General features: G+C 46.2%; 1 protein-coding gene across 1 annotated transcript in view; it reads right to left on the reverse strand.

The window, feature by feature from the left end:
* ext1b (exostosin glycosyltransferase 1b) overlaps positions 1-25,000 on the reverse strand; it is a 125,666-nt gene that overhangs the window by 17,914 nt on the left and 82,752 nt on the right. The window contains exons 2-6 of the mRNA XM_080018978.1: positions 15,926-16,019; positions 11,852-11,959; positions 11,619-11,738; positions 5,777-5,909; positions 2,406-2,524 (exon numbers count right to left, since the gene is read on the reverse strand). Coding sequence (XP_079875104.1) covers positions 2,406-2,524; positions 5,777-5,909; positions 11,619-11,738; positions 11,852-11,959; positions 15,926-16,019 — 574 coding nt within the window. The remainder of the gene's footprint in view (positions 1-2,405; positions 2,525-5,776; positions 5,910-11,618; positions 11,739-11,851; positions 11,960-15,925; positions 16,020-25,000) is intronic.

Genomic DNA, 25,000 nt, shown 5'->3' on the forward strand with positions numbered 1-25,000 from the left:
AAGAAAATAAAGGATAATAAAGAATAAAAGGATAATAAAAATAATAAAGGATAATAAAGAATAATAAAAATAATAAAGGACAATAAAGGATAATAAAGAATAAAAAAAGGATAATAAAGGATAATAAAGAAAAATAAAGGATAATAAGGAATAATAAAGATAATAAAAATAATAAAGGATAATAAACGAATAATACGAATAATAAAGGATAATAAAGAATAATAAAGGATAATAAAAATAAAGGACAATAAAGGATAATAAAGAAAAATAAAGGATAATAAAAATAATAAAGGACAATAAAGGATAATAAAGAAAAATAAAGGAAAATAAAGGACAATAAAGAACAATAAAGGATTGATAAAGGATGTTTCCACCGTTGTAACGAAAAATATCCGGACTAGGAAGGGTGTGGCACCGAAACATTGTTTTGGGAATCACCTGACAACCGTTAGAGATCTCTCTCATGGACCCCCTCAGGTCCGCGAACCCCCCCTTTCCAGACCTTGCGTCCTGCTGCCTGATCAGTTCCATCATTTCTCTCCTGCTGCAGCCCATCGGCTTCCAGGGGCCCGTCACCTTCAGGCGCCCCCCCTCACACACACACACCTACATGTGCCCCCCCCCCCCCCCCCCCCCCTCCCCCTCTCTCGGCAGGAACTCCGCCCTTCAGCCGGAGGACGCGGGTTCAGACGTCCCTGAGGCAAAGACCTGGATCGCCCACAGCAACAGCTCCAAGGCCGCTGTTGTTGTGGTTGCACGGCCTCCATGTGGAGAAGGGGAGCGTGGGTTTGTACTTTAAAGCTGAGGTAAAAAATAATAATAAAAATAAACCATGAAGTCCTTAATAATGTGTCCATAATATCATCTGTGTATTTCTGGGGCGGGTTAGGATTCAGGGAACACAAGTAGTCCACGAGTTTTCAAGCAGCGTGGTGATACGCTGATAACATTTCGGACAATTTGAAAAGGTATTTATATTAGTTTTGTATGTATCACCTGTGCAGCACTTCCTGCCTTGGCCAGTCCAATACATTTTATAACATCTGTTGTCAAAAGCACACCTCTGTTTAGAGCTTAGTTTTGGAATAAATGAACATTTTTGTGTAGTTGAGTAATTGATTCATTAATTGATGGAAATTTCTTCAAATTGACATCCCTAGGGAAAGAAAGTGCCGTTTCCAACCCGGGCACACATTGTATTTATCCAGAAGAATCAATCAATTCAAATGAAAAATCAATTTAAGACCACCCCCAAAGGGTGATGCGCCCCAGATAACGAAATCCAAATCAATGGGTAAATTCACCTGACGTTGACGGTTTGCAGATTAGAGAAATGGCTGCAGAGAAGTAGTCAGAGCCCGGAAGCTGCAGGGGCCCGAGGTCGTCTCCACACACACACACACACACACACACACACACACACACACACACACACACACACACACACACACACACACACACACACACACACACACACACACGGTTCTATTCTTGTTCGATCACGGACAGATGGTAACTCGGTTAGCTTACTGGCTCACAGGGTGCCGGTGGTAGGTGGTCGTGGTTGTGTGTGTGTGTGTGAACATGAGCGTTGCATTTGGGTACGCTCTTGTATTGGTGCAGCATTGTCGTGAAATGTGTGTGAAAAAAGTTGCACACACACACACACACACACACACACACACACACACACACACACACACACACACACACACACACACACACACACACACACACACACACACACACACACACACACACACACACACACACACACAGCGGGAGGTCTGCCATGTTGGGGAAGTGGAGAGCGTTCTAAAAAAAAAAAAAGCTTTTGTTGCCAATTCTTCTCCCTCCCCTCCGCTTCCATTCATGTGTTTCTTTCCCTTTCTCTTCCGCTCGCCGTACACAGACTCCTGCCGTGCACTTGGCTCGGCGCCCCGCACGCCGGGCCCCGGCCCCGGCAGAAAGCAAAAACCTCGGCGGAAAAGGAAAACAGGAAGAAACTGTTTCACGCCCTCCCCCACCTCCCTCCCTCCCTCCGTCCCTGGAGACACCATGTTCCGCAGAACACTGAGCTGAAGGTTTGACAATGCCACGCTGCGGTGAGGTTTTAGCTTCACAGAGGGATACGCGCTGCAAATCAAGCGGCATGCATGAGAAACATGTGGGCACGTGCGCGTGCACACACACACACACACACACACACACACACACACACACACACACACACACACACACACACACACACACACACACACACACACACACACACACACACACACACACACACACACACACACACACACACACAAATAAACACAGCCCAAATGAGGCGCAAATTCCATTTGAGACCTGTGTTAGTTACTGGAGGTCTTGACGGTTCCCAAAACCCGCCAGCTCACCTGGGCGCAGTACTGCGACTTGGCCACGGCCAGCAGGAGTTTGAGGATGGGCTGCGACTGCGACACGAGAGGAGAGACGGCGTGGATGACGGCGGTGAATTTGGGATACGTCTTGATACCTGAAAACACAAACAAAGCCAGCAGATGAGCCACGCGCACGGCGGGATACATGCGCTCGGGATTTACAGGCGCTCGATCCCCCGGGGGCCAGAGATTAGATGAGGTTAAATGAAAGCCAGCTAAGTTTGAAACGCAATTTAAACATCTTTAAAAGATGTGATTGATTTTTACTTTTATTTTTTAAAGAGCAGGATAATAATCCATTGTGTTAATCAAAAGAGAGACAGAGAGAGAGAGAGAGAGAGAGAGAGAGAGAGAGAGAGACGGAGAGGACTTGGTTTCTTTAAACGTATTAAGAAAACATTTATTCAGCCCGCAACAGACGTCTTGACATTGAGCAATCGTTAATTCCTCCCGTGTGCGTTTCAAAATCCGTTCCACGTCTTTGTTTTGGAGAATAAACGCAATAAAACAGTCCCAACGCATCGGGAATCCGGGGAAACGCGGCACTACCCGCCAATGTGAGTTTTAATTTGCTCGGACTTGGTGTTGAAGAGGAGTAATGGAGGCTGAAAATGAGCAGGAAATAAGATATCGAGCAAGATGGATCGTCTCGGAGGAGGTTTCAAAATTTTCCCTCCATTCAAATCCGCTCTAATCCGAGCCAACAAAGCGTGGCAGCTATGAGATGGCTTTGGGCCGCATTAGTTTAAAGTGTCCACTTTTGTCATTGAACTACTTTCACGGAGAGAAGCACAACATATGCAATCGAGGGATTTGGGAGCTCGCACTCCAACAAGCGCATAATTCCTGTAAGGCCGCGAGTTTGCCATGTGACCCGCCGTCGAGTCGCCACCTGCGCATTGCAGTCGGGGGAACCTTTGGATTGACCGGCCAACGTCTAGGGGGTGTTTCAAGACGGTCTCAGGATTTTTCTCGGGGGTCCCCCAAGGATGGCAGTAGAAACACTGCTATCGGGCTGCGACGGGCCACCACAACAATATTCAGCCGTGGTTGTCCTGGCGCATGGCAGTCAGCTGAAGCTAATCTCTCAATATCGATTGAAAAGACTCAATCACTCCCAATTGACTCCCAATGAGAGAAAAGGAAGGTTTAGGCTAAACATACCAGGATGTTCCCGTGACTAAACAGCCCAGTGGTCTATACCAGTGGGTCTCTGTGGAGTAGTGACACACTGTCTGCTGTCCGAAGATGAAGAAGAAGGGTATGTCGCCAACGCCTTGCTCAGGGGCATCGGCAGGGGAGTCAAACGGCAGCACGCGCATCCTGAGGGCGGCGGCTCACGCGCAGCAACACCGGGGAGAACATGAACCCTCTCCCTGCGAGGCAACAGTGCCAACCGCTGAGCCACCCCGCCACACCGATAGACGGCCCCCGCCACTGAGAAAGGTCTCAATCCACCTCGTGGTCCTCGCGCCGAACCCCGACTCAGACTCCTGGTGAGGCTTCCTGCTCATCCTGGACCGCGCCATAAAACAGAGAAATGTTGCATCCAGAGGCGGCTTTTACATCGCGTCCTGCACAGCACCCGTCAACAATCTCCATTAGCAACCAGCCTGGGGAGCTGCAGCATGTAACCAGCTAATTGATTATGAGCTCTGCGTCGGCAGTTTAAGGATTGATCCGGCTATTTGCACACAAACGCTGACGGCGAACAAAGGCGCCTGTTTTTCAACGACGAGAAGAAAAATCTGTCGCTGCACGCGTGTTTGTGCACTGGCAAAACCCGCGTGTTGGTACGTGGGGTCTGCTGCGGTACTGTGTAGGGGAATGGGATTTGTGCGTGCGTGCGTCCCGCGGTACATTCATGCACCGTGCCTCGGTTGCAGGGCTCTCAGAGAGCAGCGGGGGGAACCCGATCGGAGGTGTCGCCGGGAAACAAAATCGTTCCCCTTTCGATTTTACTTCCTCACCCGGCGGTGTTAATCTGCCCCGTCTCCTAAACCCCCCCCCCCCCCAAAAAAACCCTCCCTGTTTAATTGTCGCTTCTCTGACAAACAAATAAACTTCGCAGCGGGGCGGTGCGCGGCTGTCACAGCGTCGACCCATTTTAATATTAGCCGTCCACCCCAGGTGCTCCATCAGCCGAGTTAGTGTGTGTCTGCTTGTGTGTATGTACAGTATGTGTGTGTGTAAGTATGCCTGTGAGAGTGCATGATGTGTGCTGGTTGCATGGTTTTGCATTGGTATTAATGTGTGTGTGTGCGTGTGTGTGTGCACGCGTGTGGATGTGTGTATTTTTTACTTTGGGGAGTGTCTTTTTACCTCAGTGTCCATTCGTGTGCATCCGTATCTATGTCTTTGGTGTTTTAAGGGTGTGACAGTTTGCATGGGTGTAGATCTATGAGCATCCTGACAGGGCAGCATAGAGATGGAGTTGAGGACTGTGTGTGTGTGTGGGGGGGGGGGGGGGTCAGAGATGCACGGTCAGCACCGATGAACCGTAGTGGAACGGGGCGGCGCTCGCACGCCGGCGATGGCAGCGCTATTTCAAACTGGGTGGCAGATGGAGGGCCGGGGTGTCAGCGGGGCTAATACAAACATTCATCAGGAGCCCGTTGCTCTTCCGCCATTAGAGGCAGCTCAGAGGCCACAGCACGACATCACCATCGCCTCACGAACAAGGAGAGGAAATGTCTGGTTGCCTTAAAGAACGCACTTTCAGAATGGACGTTATGGAGGATTTAACGAGGGACCCCAGGCGTAAATTAGTCTTTCAGACTTTTCAAACCTCGACACACGGCATTATAGATCACTGACTCATATCAACATTTCTATACTTTTGTCCATAATGATTCTCAATGATATGAGAGGGATTGGTCACGCCCAAAATTGACCGTGTGCTTTGATGAACAGGTACAAACTCGCTCACTACCGCCAGCTATGGGTGAGAATTGCTTCATAATATAGGCGTGGCTTCCTAATGTGGGCGGAGCTTCCTAATATGGGCATGGCTTCCCAATGCGATTGATCTGATTGGCTGGATGCAGTGATGGAGTTTAGCTGATGACATCACAAGAATCAGACAAAAAGCTGCGATTAAATAAACTAAGAGGCACTCTTTTGAAAAAATCAAATCAAATTATAGAAATACCAATTTCAACATTATATTTTGCTATGCATGTTATTCATCCTGTTGTTTTTTCAAAACAAAGAGACAACGAGTAAAAAAATTGGTGTTTAGGGGCTTTGGTCTTAACGCGGCCTCAGTGGCTCGGGTGTGCGTGTCGTGTGTGTGTGTGTGTGTGTGTGTGTGTGTTTGCATGTGGTCCACACGTGTGTGCACTGACCCAGCGTGGCGTAGTAGAAGGGGAAGTCTCCCAGGTACCCGGAGTACTGCGGCAGGGTGAACAGCCCCCCTGGGTGGCTGTTCCACATCAGGCTGCTCCTGGAACCGTGCTCCAGAACCCGGTCCTGGATGATCTGCACAGGGGGATTAGGGGATTAGACACCGGGTCCAACGCCCGACGACCCAAATTCACACACATTTTGAAATAAATACCGTGGGGCTAATGGACAATATCACTGACGGTAATAACGGCAAATAGTTATTATTTAGTATCATCGGTAATTAATGTGACCGTTATTTTCAGTCTTTCTGCAAATGCTGCAAATCTAATGGAGAGCCTCAATGAGGACACCAATGTTTTCTAAACTAGACAAATATAGTAGTTGAAAATCAAAATGGAGGATTTGGTGTGGTTTCAGACCTCCAACTTCCGCATCAAAGTGAAGATACAGTTCAGCCCGAAAGAGGTCACCAGAGATAAACCCATCCACTTTTTTTCTGCTTGGACGTAGCGCGGCAAGCGAAGCGGTCGCGGCGGGCCTCCATGGGCGTGCAGCGCGGGCGGAACAAGGATTATCAGCGAACGCAGTAACGGGAGAGCTCGCTGCGAAAAAGAATACCAAAGCTCCTCGATGGGATTAGTTTTGGCTTTAAAGCGCACGCCAGCGGCGGGCCGCCGGACGTATCCGTGTCGTCGTTTTAATCCTCGCCCGGTGTTGGGTTTCAGTGTGGCGCTGCACGAACAGAACTCGACGCCGGCGCATATGACATGCGTCCGAATAATGACGTCTCATTTGGAGGTTCAATCGGCGACGCTTTGCCCCGACTCCAACCGCCGGTTCCTATTGGCGCACGCTTGGAACTGCGCTTTGCGGGTTCATTATTTGCCGAGTTGAGTTCTCGAGGAGGCGGACCATGGCATGGAATTCGGATCGGCGACATCGGCCCGATACACCATGAGTGGATGACGTCACTATCGGCACCAGATGCCGATACCCACCTCTAGTATAATGGGAATGGGAATATTTCGGATGATTCTTCCTCACAAGAGGAAAAGATTGCAAAGCCTTTTCGAGGCCTCACATTCCCAGAGAAAATGTGGGTTTTTCTTGCCTGTCCCGCTTGTTTTTGTGGGTTAACTTTGTAGAACACTCGGCAGAAGTAAAAAGGTTTTTTCGCTCACGAAACATCAGATCCTCCCGATTATTAGAAAGAAATAAATAAATGAACATCCAGCGCTTCGTCAGCGTCCATTAGGCTCACGCTCATCAAACAGTCAACACACGGGGACGTTTGTGTCGCTTTCACACGCGCCCGACAGAGGCGCGGCCATTAACGCCGACGAATGTCAATGCCGCGCGGGTTCTCGTCGTGATTAAAGCCGCTTCAGATTGGGCGACAGCTTGTTACGTGGAACCCGGCGCCGGTGGAGGCGCGGGACGGCAGGCTCCAGCTGGGAGTCAGCCGGCACTTCTGCTTCCCAATATCTCAAAAAGACGCTATTGATCGCGTCAAGAGCGGCGGCGGCGGCGGCGGCTGGCTGCAAAAGTGGTGCCGCGGCGGCTGAAAGGAATCTGGGATACCGCGCAACTACACGCCCCCCCCGCTCCCTTCCGTCGATACGGCTAAACTAAGACGAAATATTTCCAAAAACAAAGCCCCGACGTCCTACTCGAGTGAGGAACTTTCAGGCCAACAGCCGCTCCACACGGCCCGTCGCAGACCTTTGCGTCTAAGCAGCTCTGCGTCTGGCCGCCCTCCGTCCTTACTGCGGCTCCGAATAGAGCACTCCGTCACGCACCCGCACACGGTAATGGCCGATGTCCCACCACCCCACACCCCCACTAGAACAGACGGCGACAAAAGAGCGATGGCCGCTGTGCCCTTGAGCCCGGCGAGATTGCTCCGGTAAAACAGACACAGGTTTGCAGGCCGTGCTTTATGGCCGCCACTGAGTCATGAGTGGCAAAGGAGGGACTCGGCTGCGTTGCTGGCTGGGTAACAGAAAGAATATATCTATGATATAAGAAGCGATGGAGTCAGGGAGGGAGAGAGAGAGCGAGAGCGAGACCTTGCCGTTTGCAGCAGTGGGCGTTAGAAGCATCGTGAGCGGCCAATAATATCGCCGGAGGGGCCGAGCTGTAACGATATTGACAAAGCGACATGAGAATTAATCAGGGAGGCGGGAAAGTGGAGGAAAGAAAACAAAATAAAAGCCCTGCGTGAATCTATTGGAGTTTGTGTTTTTTGTTCCACTCCTCCTCCTCCTCCTCCTCCTCCTCCTCCTCCTCCTCTGCCGCCTCGATGCTGCAGCAGCGTCCCTGAGGGCAGTCAATAACCATTTGCTTCAGCCGAACAGATTGACTCCAAATCCCTTAACTTCTTGATAAAAAAACGGGGGGAGAGAAAAAAAAAAAAAAGGAAACCACGACCCACCACCTAAAAAGATGAACAACAACAACAACAACAACACGGAGCCTCGCACCTCACGACGGGCCGCAATTTCCCCCTCGCTTGGCTGGAGCTCCACCCCCTTCGGCGGCTCTCTCCGTCGGACATGATGGACGACTCAATCTCGGGCCCCGAAATGGCCACAATCAACCAATTAGAGCGTGATAGATAAATCCAGCGTCGGGCCGAGACGCGGCGTGAGAGGGGGCTGGAATAGGTGTGCCACCACCGCGCGCTTGCCCATTATTGACCTTGCCATTTGGCGAAAATGCAATCCATTTCCTCACAGGAAGCCTTTACAGTGACACTCAACTCCAACACACGCGCGCACACACGCACACACACAGTGACACAAGTAGATATATCTTGAGGTAGATATAACATACAGTAGAAATAAAACAGTGTGAAAATGTGTGTGAGGAGGCTGTAATTTTGGAGATTCAAGTGTAGAGGTGTGTATCTATATATATATATATATATGTGTGTGTGTGTGTGTGTGTGTTTCCCAAAGATCGGCAGCGCTACGGTTGCAGCCTCGACAGGATGAATAAACCATGTCGCTTGTTATCTCGTGGGCTGCCACGGCGGCAGCCATTTACATATGTCACCTCCCCCTCCTCCCCCTCTCTCGCTCCCTCTCACCGGGACAGTCAGTCAGGATTAAGTGTTTAGCGCTTGCTCTGCTTCTATACAGTGAACTGTGTGTTTGTGTGTGTAAGCAAAGACACACACACACGCACGCACGCACGCACGCACGCACGCACGCACGCACGCACGCACGCACACACGCACACACGCACACACGCACACACACACACACACACACACACACACACACACACACACACACAGAGTGACTAAGTTGGATTGCTCATGGTGTGACACCACCCTCATAGGTAGACATGTCAAGCATGGCAAATCTGCACATATACATCTTGAGGCGCGCACGCGCACGGGTGTGCGTGTGTGTGCGTGTGTGCGTGTGTGTGTGTGTGTGTGTGTGTGTGTGTGTGTGTGTGGGCGTGTGTGGGCGTGTGTGGGCGTGTGTGGGGTAAATGTCAGTGTGCAGTGATGCAGATAACAGATATAACAGGTGATAGGTGTTTGAACAGTCTGGCAATACCAAACCTACACAGTCAGATAACGTGTGTGTGTGTGTGTGTGTGTGTGTGTGTGTGTGTGTGTGTGTGTGTGTGTACAGTAACTGGTGCGGTGTCTTCTTGACATCATTGGCGTATGATAATGCTATATGAGGTGCAGTGTCAGCTTTGTCGCTCTTTAAGCACAAACAGAACACTCCACCAGAGGAACACAGGAGATGAATGGAAAGATCAGTAACAACAAACAGAATCAGTTCCGAATGAACCGAAAACTTTAATCTAGTGCAGGAGATGTCATCGAAAAAAGAAGAAATCAGTGTGAAGATACTTGGGATACAATGGATTAAACCTAACAAACACTGATTTAGACTCGATATAATGGATGGATAGATACAACGATTTATAGATAGAATGATGGATTCAATGATAGACAGAACGATTATAGAACAAACAGCGAATGAGCGATTGTACGATGGACGGATAGAATGATAGAATGATAGATGACAGAACGATCGATAGATGACAGAATGATAGAAAGATTGATATATATAGAACGATCAATCAATAGAACTGTAGATAGAACAATAGATCGATTGATAGATGGATAAAACAATAGACAGATCAATAGATGGATAGAAGAATAGACAGATCGAACAAACAATAGAATGATCAATATGACGATAGAAAGAACAATAGTACGATAGAATGATCGGCAGATGTATAGAACAATAGATAGATAAACGATAGAAGGAACAATAGTACAACAGTAACAGTATAATAATAATAACAGTATAATAACACATTATACACACACGCAGACGAACACACACAATGTAACAGCCAGAGTTTAAATTTTCCTCCTGACATGGCCGTGCAGCACATCGCCATGGCAATATGCTGCACGTTTATCGCTTCTTTTTCCGCCCTCGCACGTGGACTTTGGGAAGTTATTTGTGAGATTGCGGCGCTGAGGAGATCGGTGCCGAGCAGCTGCTTGGACAAAGTGACGGCAGAGATGTACGACGTGCAGATGCATTTACAACCACAGTGAAACTCAAAATGACTCATGTTTTATGTTGTGTATGTATATGTTTAATGTTATGTATGTATATGTTTTATGTTGTGTATGTATATGTTTTATGTTGTGTATGTATATGTGTATATGTTTTATGTTGTGTATGTATATGTTTAATGTTATGTATGTATATGTTTTATGTTGTGTATGTATATGTGTATATGTTTTATGTTGTGTATGTATATGTTTAATGTTATGTATGTATATGTGTATATGTTTAATGTTATGTATGTATATGTGTATATGTTTTATGTTGTGAATGTATATATTTAATGTTATGTATGTATATGTGTATATGTTTTATGTTGTTATGTATATGTTGTGTATGTATATGTTTTATGTTGTGTATGTATATGTGTATATGTTTTATGTTGTGTATGTATATGGTCAATGTTATGTATGTATATGTGTATATGTTTAATGTTGTTATGTATATGTGTATATGTTTTATGTTGTGAATGTATATATTTAATGTTATGTATGTATATGTGTATATGTTTTATGTTGTTATGTATATGTTGTGTATGTATATGTTTTATGTTGTGTATGTATATGTTTTATGTTATGTATGTCTATGTGTATATGTTTTATAGTCGCCATGGTGCAGAAAAGTATTTTCGTTCTGGGGCTGTAAACAAAAAACATCAACCTTTCACTTAATATTTTTCCTGCCATTATCCTAAAAGTTCCCATTTTTAATGAATGCATGTGCAAAAGTTGTCTTTGTTCCATGAGAAGGAATCACTGGGAATCTAATTTCACACTTTTTGGAATGTTATTTAATGCCTTCATTTTGGCTTAATTGGTTGAATACTCCTTCAGACTTTCTAATGAGCCACAAATCCCCTGCATTGGGTCATTTCATATTTATCATGAGCTGAGGGGGCAGTAGCTCAGGGCGTCTAGTGATCGGAGGGTTGCCGGTTCCCCGCCTCCTCCTTGTAGCGTGCTGAAGTGTCCTTGAGCAAGACAGCAAAGCTTGAGTAACCTCCTAACTGCTCTGGATGAGCAGGTGTACTGGTGAATTTGTGCAATTTTTTTGCAAAAAGCCAGTCGTCTCAGTAGCCGACAACAGAACGCCGGTGTACTGAGAAAATAATCCAAAAGGAGGTTCTCACTAAGGTGTCAAAAACACGGCACCTGCTATTCTCTTTGTGTGTGTGTGTGTGTGTGTGTGTGTGTGTGTGTGTGTGTGTGTGTGTGTGGCGGGCCCTCACCTCCAGCGTGGTGAGCACGATCTTCTCCACGGAGGAGAAGTAGGCCTCCCACAGGAACTGGGTCTGCTGCCTCAGGGACAGGATCTTGTCCTGGTGGATGGAGCGCACGGTGGACGGGATCTGCAAACACACAAACACACGCACACATCCCGAATTACTGATCTAAAATCAATATACGTATATGGGATGCACAAATCTGCGTGTGTGTGTGTGTGTGTGTGCGTGCGTGTCACCTGGAGCAGAAGCCTCTCGTCTCCGATGACTGCGGCCGTGTTCCAGTCGATGATCTCGGAGAAGGGAAGCTCCCAGCCGTTACTCAGCATCACAGGAACGCATGCGGCCTGAAATGCACGCACAAATTTGTTTGGTGACGTTAGCATTAGCTGCATGCTAGCAGGCCGTGGAGCCCCGACCTGGCCAAGGAGGCGACAGTAGGGGGCACCGGAGAGCTGGGAGGAGCTAAGGGTTAACGCGATTAACCCGATTGGGCAGTGTGACAGAACAGAGGGAACCGCCTCTTTTCCTCTTCACGATTTTGAAACTTCATTTAATATACTTAAATATACTAAATTTGGCTGGGTGGTTAATGACACATTGTTCTATGGTGTGACAAACTCAGAACACATATTTACTGTTGTTTTTTTTTCATTTTATGACTATAATAATAATAATAACAATAACATTCATAACAGATTAAAATTCGGACGGAAATGTGATCTGATGATTTTACAAAATGATCGCTGTCTGCTAAAATAATTGCGACAATTGACACTTATAAATGAAACTTATAAACCAAATCCATTACAGTTATTTAGATACAACATAAAAAAGTGTCTTTATCTTTAAGATAAAATGGAGATAGAGACAAAGGTCCTGAGTTTTGAAAGACAATAATGTCATGAACTGAGATATATTGCTCCAAAGCCATGAAGAATAAACACATTTCTTATTTTTTGGGAGCGTATCACTGTCAGAAAAGAGGGAATAACAGCTCCAGGTCTGGAATGAACCATGCAGCATTTACCCCCAAAAAAGAACATTTATTCCCTCTCTGTCAAAACCGCTCAAAGTGCAAACTCAAACATGCACAAAAGGAATTCCAAATCACACATTTCATGGTTTTGTCTTTGATTTCTGTTCCTACTTTCTATTTTTTTTTCCTTCTTCTCATAAATGTTTCTTAATTATTCATGGGCTGCCTGCGCACGCTGCAGAAACTGTTCCTTCAGACCAAACAATAGCGCGACACAACACAGCAGCTTGGAGCCGACGTTTAGGATCAAGGACATGTGAACTGCATGGATTTATACCACTTTAAATGGAGGGATAGGCAGTAATAATAATAATAATAATAATAATAATAATAATAATAATAATAATAATAATGTAATGAGAATTAAAATGAGGAATATTTTGAAATAACTAGTAATATACAATGAACCTAAACATTAACTAGAAAATATTATTTATTTTTAACATACAATAAACCAAAACATTTAATACAAATATAACAAAATGGAAATATAAAATAAACCTAAACATTACAAAGAAAATTTAATCAAAATGGTATTATATAATAAAACAAAAACATTTGGAAAAATTATACGATCAATGTATGAACAAATGTTTTTCCTGTTTTTATATAATGACGATTTTCTTTTTTAGTCTACCATATACAATAAACTTGAACATATGATGCAATTATTAAAACATTATTACGTTAAATATATAAATTCACCATAAACAATAAACATCTGTAACCACAATTCACATTCTAAGGAAGGAGGTTTAGGAGAAGAGAAAAAATGTATGTATGTATATATATATATATATATATATATATATATATATATATATATACATATATATATATATATATATATATATAGAAAGGATTTCAAAAATATGTAGGAATAAAAAGGACAGAGGACAGAGAGAAAGTGGACAGGAAGAGGAAAACAAGCTGAATGTGACCTTTGGCAGAGGAGTGATGGAGAGATGAGGTAGAGGGAACAGCTGGTGTGTGTGTGTGTGCATGCGTGTGCGCATGTGATGTAATGACAGCCCCGTCACTCCCAGGTCATAAAGGTGTCGGCTAAAGCAGAAATGGCCCTTGGGCGCGCATGCGCCCGCACACACACACACACACACACACACACACACACACACACACACACACACACACACACACACACACACACACACACACACACACACACACACACACACACACACACACACACATTGACCTTTGCTGAGTTTTCGACAATCGCTTTGTCATGCAAAGACAAAAAATGGGCAAATCCGCATCCTCTCTCTCTCTGGGTCTGAGTGGATGGAGTGAGTGATCCAGATAGGATGGTGGAAGTGGAGGAGAGATGGATGAGAGAAGAGTGGAGGAGAGAAGCAGGGGAGAGGGCAAAAGAGAAGAAGGGAGGAGAGATGAGGGGGAGGGAGGAGAGGAGAGGGGAGGGGAGGGGAGGGAGATTTATTTATTTTACCTCGATAATCTCACGGATTACCACTTTAATGTCTATCAGAGGCTGATGACGAACAACAGCACTGTATGATAGATGGACAGAACAATAGAACAACCGATTCAACGATAGACGACAGAATAGAACAATAGATGGAATGACCAATCGATTGAACGATCAGTTGATAGACCGATACTTTATTGATTCCCGGAGGGAAATTTTGGATATAATTCATAATAATATTGGATATAATAATATTACATTTGATTCAACAAATTGTCATTGCACAGTACTGAGACAACAAAATGCATTTCTCTGCATTTCACCATCCTAGTAACTGACGTATCTAGGAGCAGTGGGGGCCACATAGCGGGGCCCGGGGAGCAGTTAGGGGGTTAAGTGTCTTCCTCAAGGACACGTCAGCACGGCACCAGGAGGAGCCGGGGTTCGAACCGGCAATCTCACGATTACTAGACGACCCGAATAAATATTCTATTTATAAATATAAATAATGGACAGGGTTCCACTGAATGACGAGTGACATTGTGCAGTTCGGGCAGCTGCTCATTCCAACACTCTGCATTTCTCTGGATCCACCTGGATGCAGCCGAGAGGCTGAGACTGAACGTGTTTATTATAGAGGCGCTGTGCTCCCAGAGGGTTCTGGTTCTGTTCTGTCCCAGTGGTTGGTTGGAAACATGACAAAAAAGATGGAGCTGTGCCTCTGAAGTTGTTCCATGGGGACAGTATAAAAAGCAATACCATGAAGGTAGAGTCTGTAAGGCGGAAAAATCAGCAAAAAAAAAAAAAAAAAGATTTAACCAAGGTCGGAATTTATCTGTATTGGCAAAGGGGAAATAATGGAGAGGCGAAACCCGAGTGAGTTCGGGTGGAGGTAGGGAGGGGCGGTGGAGGTGAGGAGTGGTGACGCCAACAGGGAGCGAGATAAGCGACGCCTATCTGGCTCTGGATGCGATAGCGCGCGGCGCGGCGCTGAGGGACCAGTGTGCGGCGTAATTAGAGAAATGGACGAACAGGGTGGAAACGGGTGGAGGAGGCGGAGGAGGAGGAGAGTGGAGCGCTCCGCCGGGAGAGGTGGAGTGCAGGGAGGTGGAAAGAGGGAGAGAGATAAAAAAGGAGAATTTGGAGCCGATACGATTTAAATATTCTAATGGTCCTGGTGCTTGGCAAAGGAAGAAACTGAAACATGTTTTGAGGGGAATTGCTGTTGATAAATCCAAGTGAAATTGGTCAAATCGTCACTTCATGTAAATGATATGAATCAAAATGATTTTTATTCATCTGAATGGCTAATCTGAATAACCTGAATACAGACCGTACAGAGCAGAGGCTTTTTTTTTTGTTTTGTTTTGTTTTTAAACAAAGATCCATATTCATTTCACTTGGACTTTAAAGTGGTAATCCATTAGATTGTCTGGTGTCGGGTGGATGACATGAAAAGTGCAAAAATTCGTAGCGAGCTACGCCGCTTTAGCAAATTCAGCAGGGCCGCCTTGCACTGCTTGCGCATGGCGGACCCCGCCTCCGACAACGTAAACACCATGTGGAGGAGCGCAGGTACAACCCAAATACATAGAATGCCTGTTTCTTATAAAGTACCAGCTCAAAAAAGGCTCAAACCCGAGAGTTTTTTTTACCGAGATAATCTCACGGATTACCACTTTAATGTGTATTTGAGGCTGATGACAGATGTGGCAGCATACATGTAACGCAGAGACGGCAGATGAAAGCAGAAGTAAGTGTGTGTGTGTGTGTGTCTGTGTGTGTGTGTGTGTGTGTCTGTGTGCGTGCGTGCGTGCGTGCGCTTACTTGCAGCGCCTCCAGGAAGCGGAAGGAGCCGAGCCGTCTGCCTCGCGGCACCAGGCAGAAGGTGGAGTTGTGGAGCATCTCCCTGTAGTCGTATCTGGACGGAGACAGAGAAGCAAACAAAACACTTGTTTGTTTTTTTTCTCCCAAAAATGCTGTGGTGATATTTTATTGTTTTTCATTTTTTCGTTTTTCTTTATACAAAATGCAGTTAAATAGGACTGAAATGAATAAAATAAAAATAAAAAATCATAAAATGAGGCAAATAATGATGAATTTTGGGACCCAAACACGGGATCAGGGGCCGAAAACAGAACCTCCGGATCCCGTCCGTCTGATCTCCTCTCGAGTCCTCCAGCGAGGGGACGCCGGCGAGCCTCGGCCCACCTCCAGGTCCCCAGTGGGGAGGAGAGTTCTCCCCATTCCTCACCCTCCCTCCCTCCCTCCCTCCATCTCTGCAGTCAGGTGTGTCTTATTGCTCTCCAAACAGAATGATCAACCCTGCCAGAGGTAATGAGCTGAGAGTGACACCTGCTTCCACCGCACAGCTGGCTCTGTGTGTGTGTGTGTGTGTGTGTGTGTGTGTGTGTGTGTGTGTGTGTGTGTGGTGTGTGAAAGAGAGCGAGAGAGAGAATGTCGGTGTGTCCATGTAGATGTAGACAGATGAAATTGATTGAATCTTCACCTCCACAGGTCTAACCTCTCTCTCTCATTTTTTGAAATGAAAGTTCTCCTCCTCTTTGCCCTCCATCTCCCAACTGATATACCTCTCTCTCACTTACTTTTTCCTCACACACACTTTCCCGGGTCAAAAAACGATAATTACCGGATAACGGACAGTGTCTCACACACACACACACACACACACACACACACACACACACACACACACACACACACAGCCGTGCAGAAGCAGAGGTGACAGGGCTGTTTATGGGTGTGAGGTTAAGAGACTGGTGTGGCAGGAAATCATTTCTCATTTAGAGTCTATGCAAGGTGAAGGTTACAGGACAAACACCAGCACACGCACGGAAATGCCTCCACGCCTGCGCATATTCAAAAAAATACTACAGACCTATATAATATTGACAGCGCTGGACTTATGGTAGATGTACGACCTTAGTTGCTTATGTCAACTATGTGTGTTGCCCTTGCACCGCACAGACACACACACGCACACACGCAAATGCCTCCACAACTGTGCTCAAGCATGTGCACATAAAATATGTATGCACTTACATATAACAGACATTTAATTGACAGCTCTGTGCATACACAAGGGATGTATCCGTATGAAATTTCACAGTAGGCTACAGTATTGACCGAAATATCGCGGTGTACGGTATTTCACAGTATTCATTTTTCCCCAATTCAATTAATGAACGGTTGATATTAAAAAGGAAAAGCACACGGTGAAGCCTCTGAGGCGCTGCAGCGTTGGGGCCCAAATTCACAGAAGAGGCAAAATAAGCGGCAGAACTGCTCCACGCCGATATTTCACCACACGGCGCTTTACGTTACCTGCGGGCGCATGGGAGCGAGTGCAAACAAAGACGGGGCAACGTGGTGTTTGGGGAAATTACTCGGATGGGATGGATTATTACAACATTTGGTCGTCTGCTACCGTGCAGCGGCAGCATAAGGTGAGGGTGGCTTAAAGTTTACATCCTCAACTCAGGCACACACACACACACACACAGAGCGGCTGCAGGGGCTGTTGTCGAGCCAAGTACCACGACATGTCAGTCTGTGTAACATCCCATCCTCATTCACACTTGTACATAACACCCTGTGCATAATATGGTGCGCGGACACACACACACACACACACACACACACACACACACACGCACACGCACGCATGCGCGCGCTGGGTGTGAGAAGGCGACAGATGCACGCCCTCACATTGACGTTCTGTCACCTGTCGATGGAGACGAAGAAGCTATCGTGGCCCATATTTCCACACCAGCTGTCCAGCCTGGCCGGTGTGTGTGTGTGTGTGTGTGTGTGTGTGTGTGTGTGTGTGTGTGTGTGTGTGTATGTGTGTGTGTGTGTGTGTTCCATCCCACGGAACAGGCATCCAACGGCAGTGAATATCAATGAGAGCACAGCAGGTCCAGGATTTAACACACAACAGCCTTGCAACATGTTTATCTCCACGCTGTATGTGTGTGTTCGTGTGTGTGTGTGACTGTACGCAGGGGGGACGTTAATGAGTGTGTTTATTACGAGTGGGTTTCTATGTGCATATATTGTGGAAATAAAATGCATATTTCAAATGATATAGGTTCGTATGTATATATAGGTGCATTTTCTGAATGCAAATTGCACCGGTTGTATGCAAGTCAAGTCATGCCCCGTGTCTGTGCTAAATTGATGTTCTGCTTAGCGTTCAGTGCAGACGTCCACTTCCAGACATCTCAACCTGCCTCGGATACACACATAATACACTCTTTAAAAAAACACACTGACACACTAAATTATGAGTTCACAAGGGTTTGGTTATGCATTGCAACCAAGGCCCCCCTCTTTTCACCGCTGGGTGCTCCAGTTTCCAACCACTATGGCTGGCTGTTGAAGCCAACCTAGAAGTACTTTGAAACGCAGTTGCACTAATGGCCACTAGGCGCTAGTGTAGAAAACTACAACTCAGTGGAAGTCATTGGGACAAAAAATAAACTTCTCACCCGAAATAGTCAACACATTTTTCCCATATATCGGGTTGCCTTGACTGACAGGTCTCTCATTCGTGTTCAAGCAAGGAGGACCAGCTCTTGCTTTCCTCAGACTGTCTTGGCAGCTTCACTCTCCATCCCAACACACACAAGTCCCAAATGTCGAAAGTTCTGGGAAGCTCTTTGCATTCTGACCAAGATGGTGGCGAGCGCGAAGCCTAACTTGAGGCTGCAAATCGTCACGACAGAAAGTGGTGGGCGATTTTTCAACACCGTCTATGGCATTGAAAATAGAGTGAGACCTGACGTGAAGCCCTTCTGCTCCTCTCCTGCTAATTCTTTCCCCCAACCCCCATCGCACTCCTCTAAATCCCGACCAGCCAAGCTCCCATCACTCCACGCCGCTCTGTCCACGCTACCTGGAAGCCGCTGGAAGACAAGCCGCAAATCCACAGGCTGCACACGTGTGCATCTGTTTCAGAGTGTGTGTGTGTGTGTGTGTGTGTGTGTGTGTGTGCGCGCACGCCTGTCGAGGCCTGCGAGCTTCTTCACATGTGCCCGCCCGGACGCGTGAATATCACTGCCGTTTCCATGGAGACGTGTCATTAAATGCCTCCGTTGGCGACAGCTTAATTGCATGTGCAGCGCACTTCATTTGCACGGAGAGAGAAAGAGAAGGGTGAGAGAAAACGAGGGAGGGAGATATAAAGGGTGATTCAACCAGGGTGAATCAGACGGACAATGCATGAATTAAAATGATTTGGGGGTGAAGTCAGGTATATCAGTATGAACGTGTCGCGGTCCGCACCTGTGAATGGTCTTGGACCTTTTTTTTTTTTTTTCCCCTCCCATAAATGGCAAATGGGGTGCATTCATAATCATACTCAAAGCGCTTTACAGTGCCTCACATTCATACATTGATGGCGGCGGCAAGGCGCACAAAGCTCAGCGAGAGCAGTTAGGGGGGGTTAAGTGTCTTGCTCAAGGACACTTCAGCACACTTCCAGGAGAAGCCAGGGACCAAACAGGCAATCTTCCGATCACTAGACAAACTGCTCCAGCTCTTGAGCTACTGCCCCCATACGATCTGGGTTGAAAGGTAGACTCTGTCGCGGATTCCGCCACCAGCAGCGGAAACGGCATGAGGGGGAAGCACAGGCATAACGCAAACACATTGAACAGCTGTTTCTCATCAATTTCGAGCTAAATTAAAAATAAATCAACGACGGGATTTTATGTATTCATTTATTTTTTTACCATCGTGTTACGGATTAACACTTTAAGCTCTGGTTTGGGTTCAAATGAAAAAAAAACGATGGAATTTTTATTTTCCCATGTGGAGCATTGGATCTCTTTACACTCTGGTAATATGTTGCCTTTCGCCCACTTTTCGGCGGTATCTGTTTGGGAATGGGACCGTATTGCTGTGCAGTCGAATCACATGTTTATTTTAGGCTGTTCAACACACACACACACACACACACACACACACACACACACACACACACACACACACACACACACACACACACACACACACACACACACACACACACACACACACACACACACACACCTTTTAGGGTCCCCTCCCTCCTTGAAGACAAAGCTCTGACATTTACATTTATATTAATCGTATTATATTTTAATCTTTAACCAACGAATACTGTTCCGGCCAGAAATGGCCGGTGCTATAAAAGTCACCTCAAAGGTGTGAGATATGCATATTTAACCTCCTGAAAAGGTAATTATTTCAAATTATCATCATGTCACTGACTATCATTACGAACCCAATATTTCAGTTTTCTTTTACCACATTGGACAGTTTTCCTTTGATATTTCACCACTCGTTTTTCATTACAAAGCACACAATATGCACTAATTAATCATCAAACTGGCCACGATGGTCATAATGTGCTTGTTTTATATTTATTTGCTGACATGTTTTAGTATCTTACACAGGTAATGTTGGTCTTGCATTTGATAAGGGGTAAGATTTGGGGGGGCTGGGTTTGTGACCACGCTATGTTTCCATCCCATCAGCATCGTCTCAATACCAACCTGTGTATTTTCTTCTTCTTCTTCATCAGAGGATGATTCATTGTGATCTGACGTTCATGTTCCTCTTCTGACAAGTGCTTCTGAGTGGCTGAGTGAGTAAATGGTGAGTGGAACCTTTTTATGCCAGTGCCCCCGCCCGTCTCAGACAGCAACAAAGTCAATTCCCACAACGTAGATCTGCACCTGTCTCATGTTAAGACTATGAGGCTTTGGTAAGCTTTTTGAATAAAGCAGCCTACCTTTACTTCAAATAAAAGGGGATGGTCTTTATGTTTGTGGTTTAGAGAGAGAGAGAGAGAGAGAGAGAGAGAGAGAGAGAATATTTTGTATGGAAGTTCATGACCCCAAATAAGGCAGTCGCCCGGCCTAAAAGGTGTGTTAACCAGCCATTTAGTGATGATAAACACCTAAATTCACACCATAAAACCGCTCACACTCACCACATAATTTGTCTTCTCGCTGAATCGCTGAGTGTGTGATTGTGTGTGTGTGTGTGTGTGTGTGTGCGCACGCACGCACAGTTGCATTCGGGTATGTGCAGGATGTGTGTGAAGGAGAAGGTGAGTGTGTAGGTCTGAGCACCAGTGAGCTCGGGTGAGTGTGGGTGTGCGTGTGCGTGTGTGTGTGTGTGTGTGTGTGTGTGTGTGTGTGTATGTGACACCGGGACAAAGGAGCTTGGTTTGTTTGTGTCTTGGTGCGCACAAGAGTGTGTTGGTGTGGAACAACGCAACGTGTGTGTGTGTCAGAACAAACAAGCACTCATGCTGTTTCGTCCTACACACATTGTATTCTGTATGTGTGTGTGTGTACGTGTGTGCGTGCGTGCGTGCGTGTGTGTGTAAAGTAATGGGACTTTCTGAACTTCGCTGTTCTAGATGTTCTAATCAACACATCCGTTGTACCTGCTTAATCATAAAATCCATATGACCTTTTCCTCAAATATTTGAGGAATATTATTATATTAATTAATAATAACTATTATTATTTGAGGAATATTTTTTTCATGAATGAATACTCCCCCATTATCATCAAATTAATTCAATATTGTGGTATTGATTACTACGGTGGTACAAATGATTGTAATATTTGCTTTTGTCAATATCACCTAGACCTAACTGGAGAAACAAATTATTAAATTAAATTTAAACTATGTGGCCACTGATGAGCTACTGGCTAGTCTGATGTTAGAAGATCCATTGTCTTTCTATCGATGGTATTTTTTGGCCTTATTTTCTTCGTGTCTCAAAAAGACCTGGATGTGTTAAGAAGAGAATGAAATGATTCTTTCTCGAAACAACAATAAAAAACGGCGATTTTTCTTCTGCATTACCAGAACAGAGAGGTAAACAGATATAAACTGACTGCACATGAAAAGGGGAATAACCAGAAGAAAAAAGCGGATCTTTTTAAATTTCATGGACCCGTAAATGGGTTTGCATTGAAATTGAGCTCCCCGTGTTTAGCGCTCATGACGGTGCATTAAAGATCGATGAATCCTACCTTCATGGCCTTCTAATGAAAAGAAAAACATCAGCCCGACACTATAAATCATTTCAAACGACCAACTGTCTCCCAATCGCGGACTACCGATTCTTCCACCAATTAAGCAGGAGGCAGTGAGCACTCGTGCATCCCATAAACCTTACCAGGCTGCACTGGAGTGCCACGGTTGTGCAGCTGAAGAAGGCTTGCGGGCAAAAAGATGGAGAATTCTGCTGACTGGCAGGTGTGGATAGTGTATGGTCGGCTAGTGTGTGTGTGTATGTGCGCGCGCGTGTGTGTGTGTGTGTGTGTGTGTGTGTGTGTGTGTGTGTGTGTCTGTGGGGGGGGGGAGTGGCAACATATGTCCTTGTGAGTGTTTGTCCCTAAAAATGATGCGTGCACACATGCGTATAGAGTAAAAAGGGAGTGAGAGAGGGATCGCTGGGGTGTGACTGAATACTGTGTGTGTGTGTGTGTGTGTGAGAGTGTGTGTGTGTGTGTGTGTGAGAGTGTGTGTGTGTGTGTGTGTGTGTGTGAGAGTGTGTGTGTGTGTGTGTGAGAGAGAGAGACATTTGCTCCCTTAACAGTCACCCTTGTTGCTTCACAGGTTTTATCAAGCCCCTGCAGAGACCAGAGTAAGGGTTGAGTGTGTGTGTGTGTGTGTGTGTGTGTGTGTGTGTGTGTGTGTGTGTGTGTGTGTGTGTGTGCGCGCGTGGGCCGTTCAGTCAAGCGTACGCCTATCCGTTGTTCCCCCATCCACCCTTTGCTGTGATCCTCCTCTGCCGTACCGCTACGCTCTCCGCCACCGCAAATTCATTATCCTAATTAGCGCTAATTAGCCAGCTTACGCTCGTTCCAATTTGCATCCCGGCATCGAACAACCCCGCGGTCCGTCCGGCCAAACAAACAGGCTTACTGCCTGGTACCCATGACGACCCCGTGCTCCGGATGCGGAGCCAATCCAATTACGTCCAATTATAAAGCATTATGGAAACGTAATGTAGTTTCCATGTCCGGCCGTGGAATCGATCTCAGCGATCACGAGCTGGTATCCGTTTGGGATACGTTGCGTTATAAGATGGATCTGTGTCCGTGTGCTCATGCACGAGAAAAAAGAGCATCATCACCCCCACGTGTGCAGATCTATGCAGGTGGAGCGGCGGCAGCAGGCTCTCATGTGCAGCATGTAAGTGAGTAAAGCCGTTAAAAATACTTCACTCTGGTGGTGGTGGCACAAGCCAGTGTATCATCAGTGCTGGTCCGAAATCCCAGAATAGAAGAGATAGGTTGCGTCAGAAAGGGCATCCGGTGTAAAAAGCATGCCAAATCAAAACATGCGGACAACACATCTGATTTCCATCCCAGATCGGTCGAGGCCCGGGTCAACAACAACCACCAATGGTGCCGTTAGCCAACAGGGTGCCAGCGGAAATTGTGCTACTGTCGGCCGAAGAAGAAGAAGAGGGGGAAGGCGTGTCCAGAGACAGTAGGAGAGGAAGAAGGGTAGGAGAGTAGAGATGAGAGTAGGAACTTTGAACGTTGGCACTATGAAGGGTAAAGAGAGAGAGCTGGCTGACATGATGGACAGAAGGAAGGTAGATGTACTATGTGTACAAGAAGCCAGATGGAAGGGGAGTAAGGCCAGGAGAATCGGAGCCGTTTACAAACTGTTCTACCATGGAGTGGATGGCAGGAGAAATGGGGTAGGGATAGTCTTGAAGGAAGAATATGTCGAGTGTTTTGGAGGTGACGAGAGTGTCAGACAGAGTGATGAGCATGAAGCTGCAAAGTGATGGGGTGATAATGAATGTGGTCAGCGCATATGCTCCCCAAGTTGGGTGTGAGATGGAAGAGAAAGAAGAATTCTTTAGTGAGTTGGATGTAGCGGTGGAGAGCGTCCCCAAGGGAGAGAGAGTGGTCGTTGGAGCAGATCTCAATGGGCATGTTGAAGGGATCAGAGACATAGGTGACAAGAAGGTGATGGGTAGGTATGGTGTCAAGGAGAGGAATGTGGAGGACAGATGGTGGTGGATTTCACCAAAAGGATGGAATTGGCTGTTGTCAATACATATTTCAAGAAGAGGGAGGAACACAGGGTGACATTCAAGAGTGGAGGAAGGTGCACACAGGTGGACTACATCTTATGCAGGAGGTGTAATCTGAAAGAAATTAGTGACTAAGTGGTGGTAGGGGAGTGTGTTGCTAGGCATTGGATGGTGGTCTGTAGGATGACTCTGGAGGCCAAGAAGAGAGTGAAAGATGGGCCAAGAAGGTACTTGTTGAATCATGCGGGAAGAGTTAGGAAGACAAGGACTCTTGGTGGTGGAATGAGGAAGTACAGGAGAGCATAGAGCAGAAGAGGTTGGTGAAGAAGAAATGGGATGGTCAGAGAGATGAAGAAAGTAGACAGGAGTACAAGCTGATGCAGCGCAAGGCAAAGAGAGAAGTGGCAAAGGGTTAGGGACCAAGCTGGGAAGGATGTACAGCAGGTTAGGGAGATGAGGGATAATGATAGGAATGTGCTGACTAGTGAGGAGAATGTGTTGAGAAGGTGGAAGGAGTACTCTGAGGAGTTGATGAATGAGGAAAATGAGAGGGAGAGAAGAGTGGATGATGTGGGGATAGTGGATCAAGAAGTGCAGCAAAGTAGCAAGGATGAGGTGAGAACAGCATTAAAGAAGATGAAGAATGGAAAGGCAGTTGGCCCAGGTGACAGACCTGGGGAAGCATGGAAATGTTTAGGTGAGATGGCAGTGGCGTTGCTAACAAGGCTGTTTAACACCATCCTGGAAAGGGAGAGGACGCGGAGGAGTGGAGAAGAAGTGTACTGGTACCCATGTTCAAGAACAAGGGAGACGTA

Source organism: Zeus faber (genome assembly GCF_960531495.2).
Source record: "Zeus faber genome assembly, chromosome: 1".
NCBI classification, from domain to species: domain Eukaryota; kingdom Metazoa; phylum Chordata; class Actinopteri; order Zeiformes; family Zeidae; genus Zeus; species Zeus faber.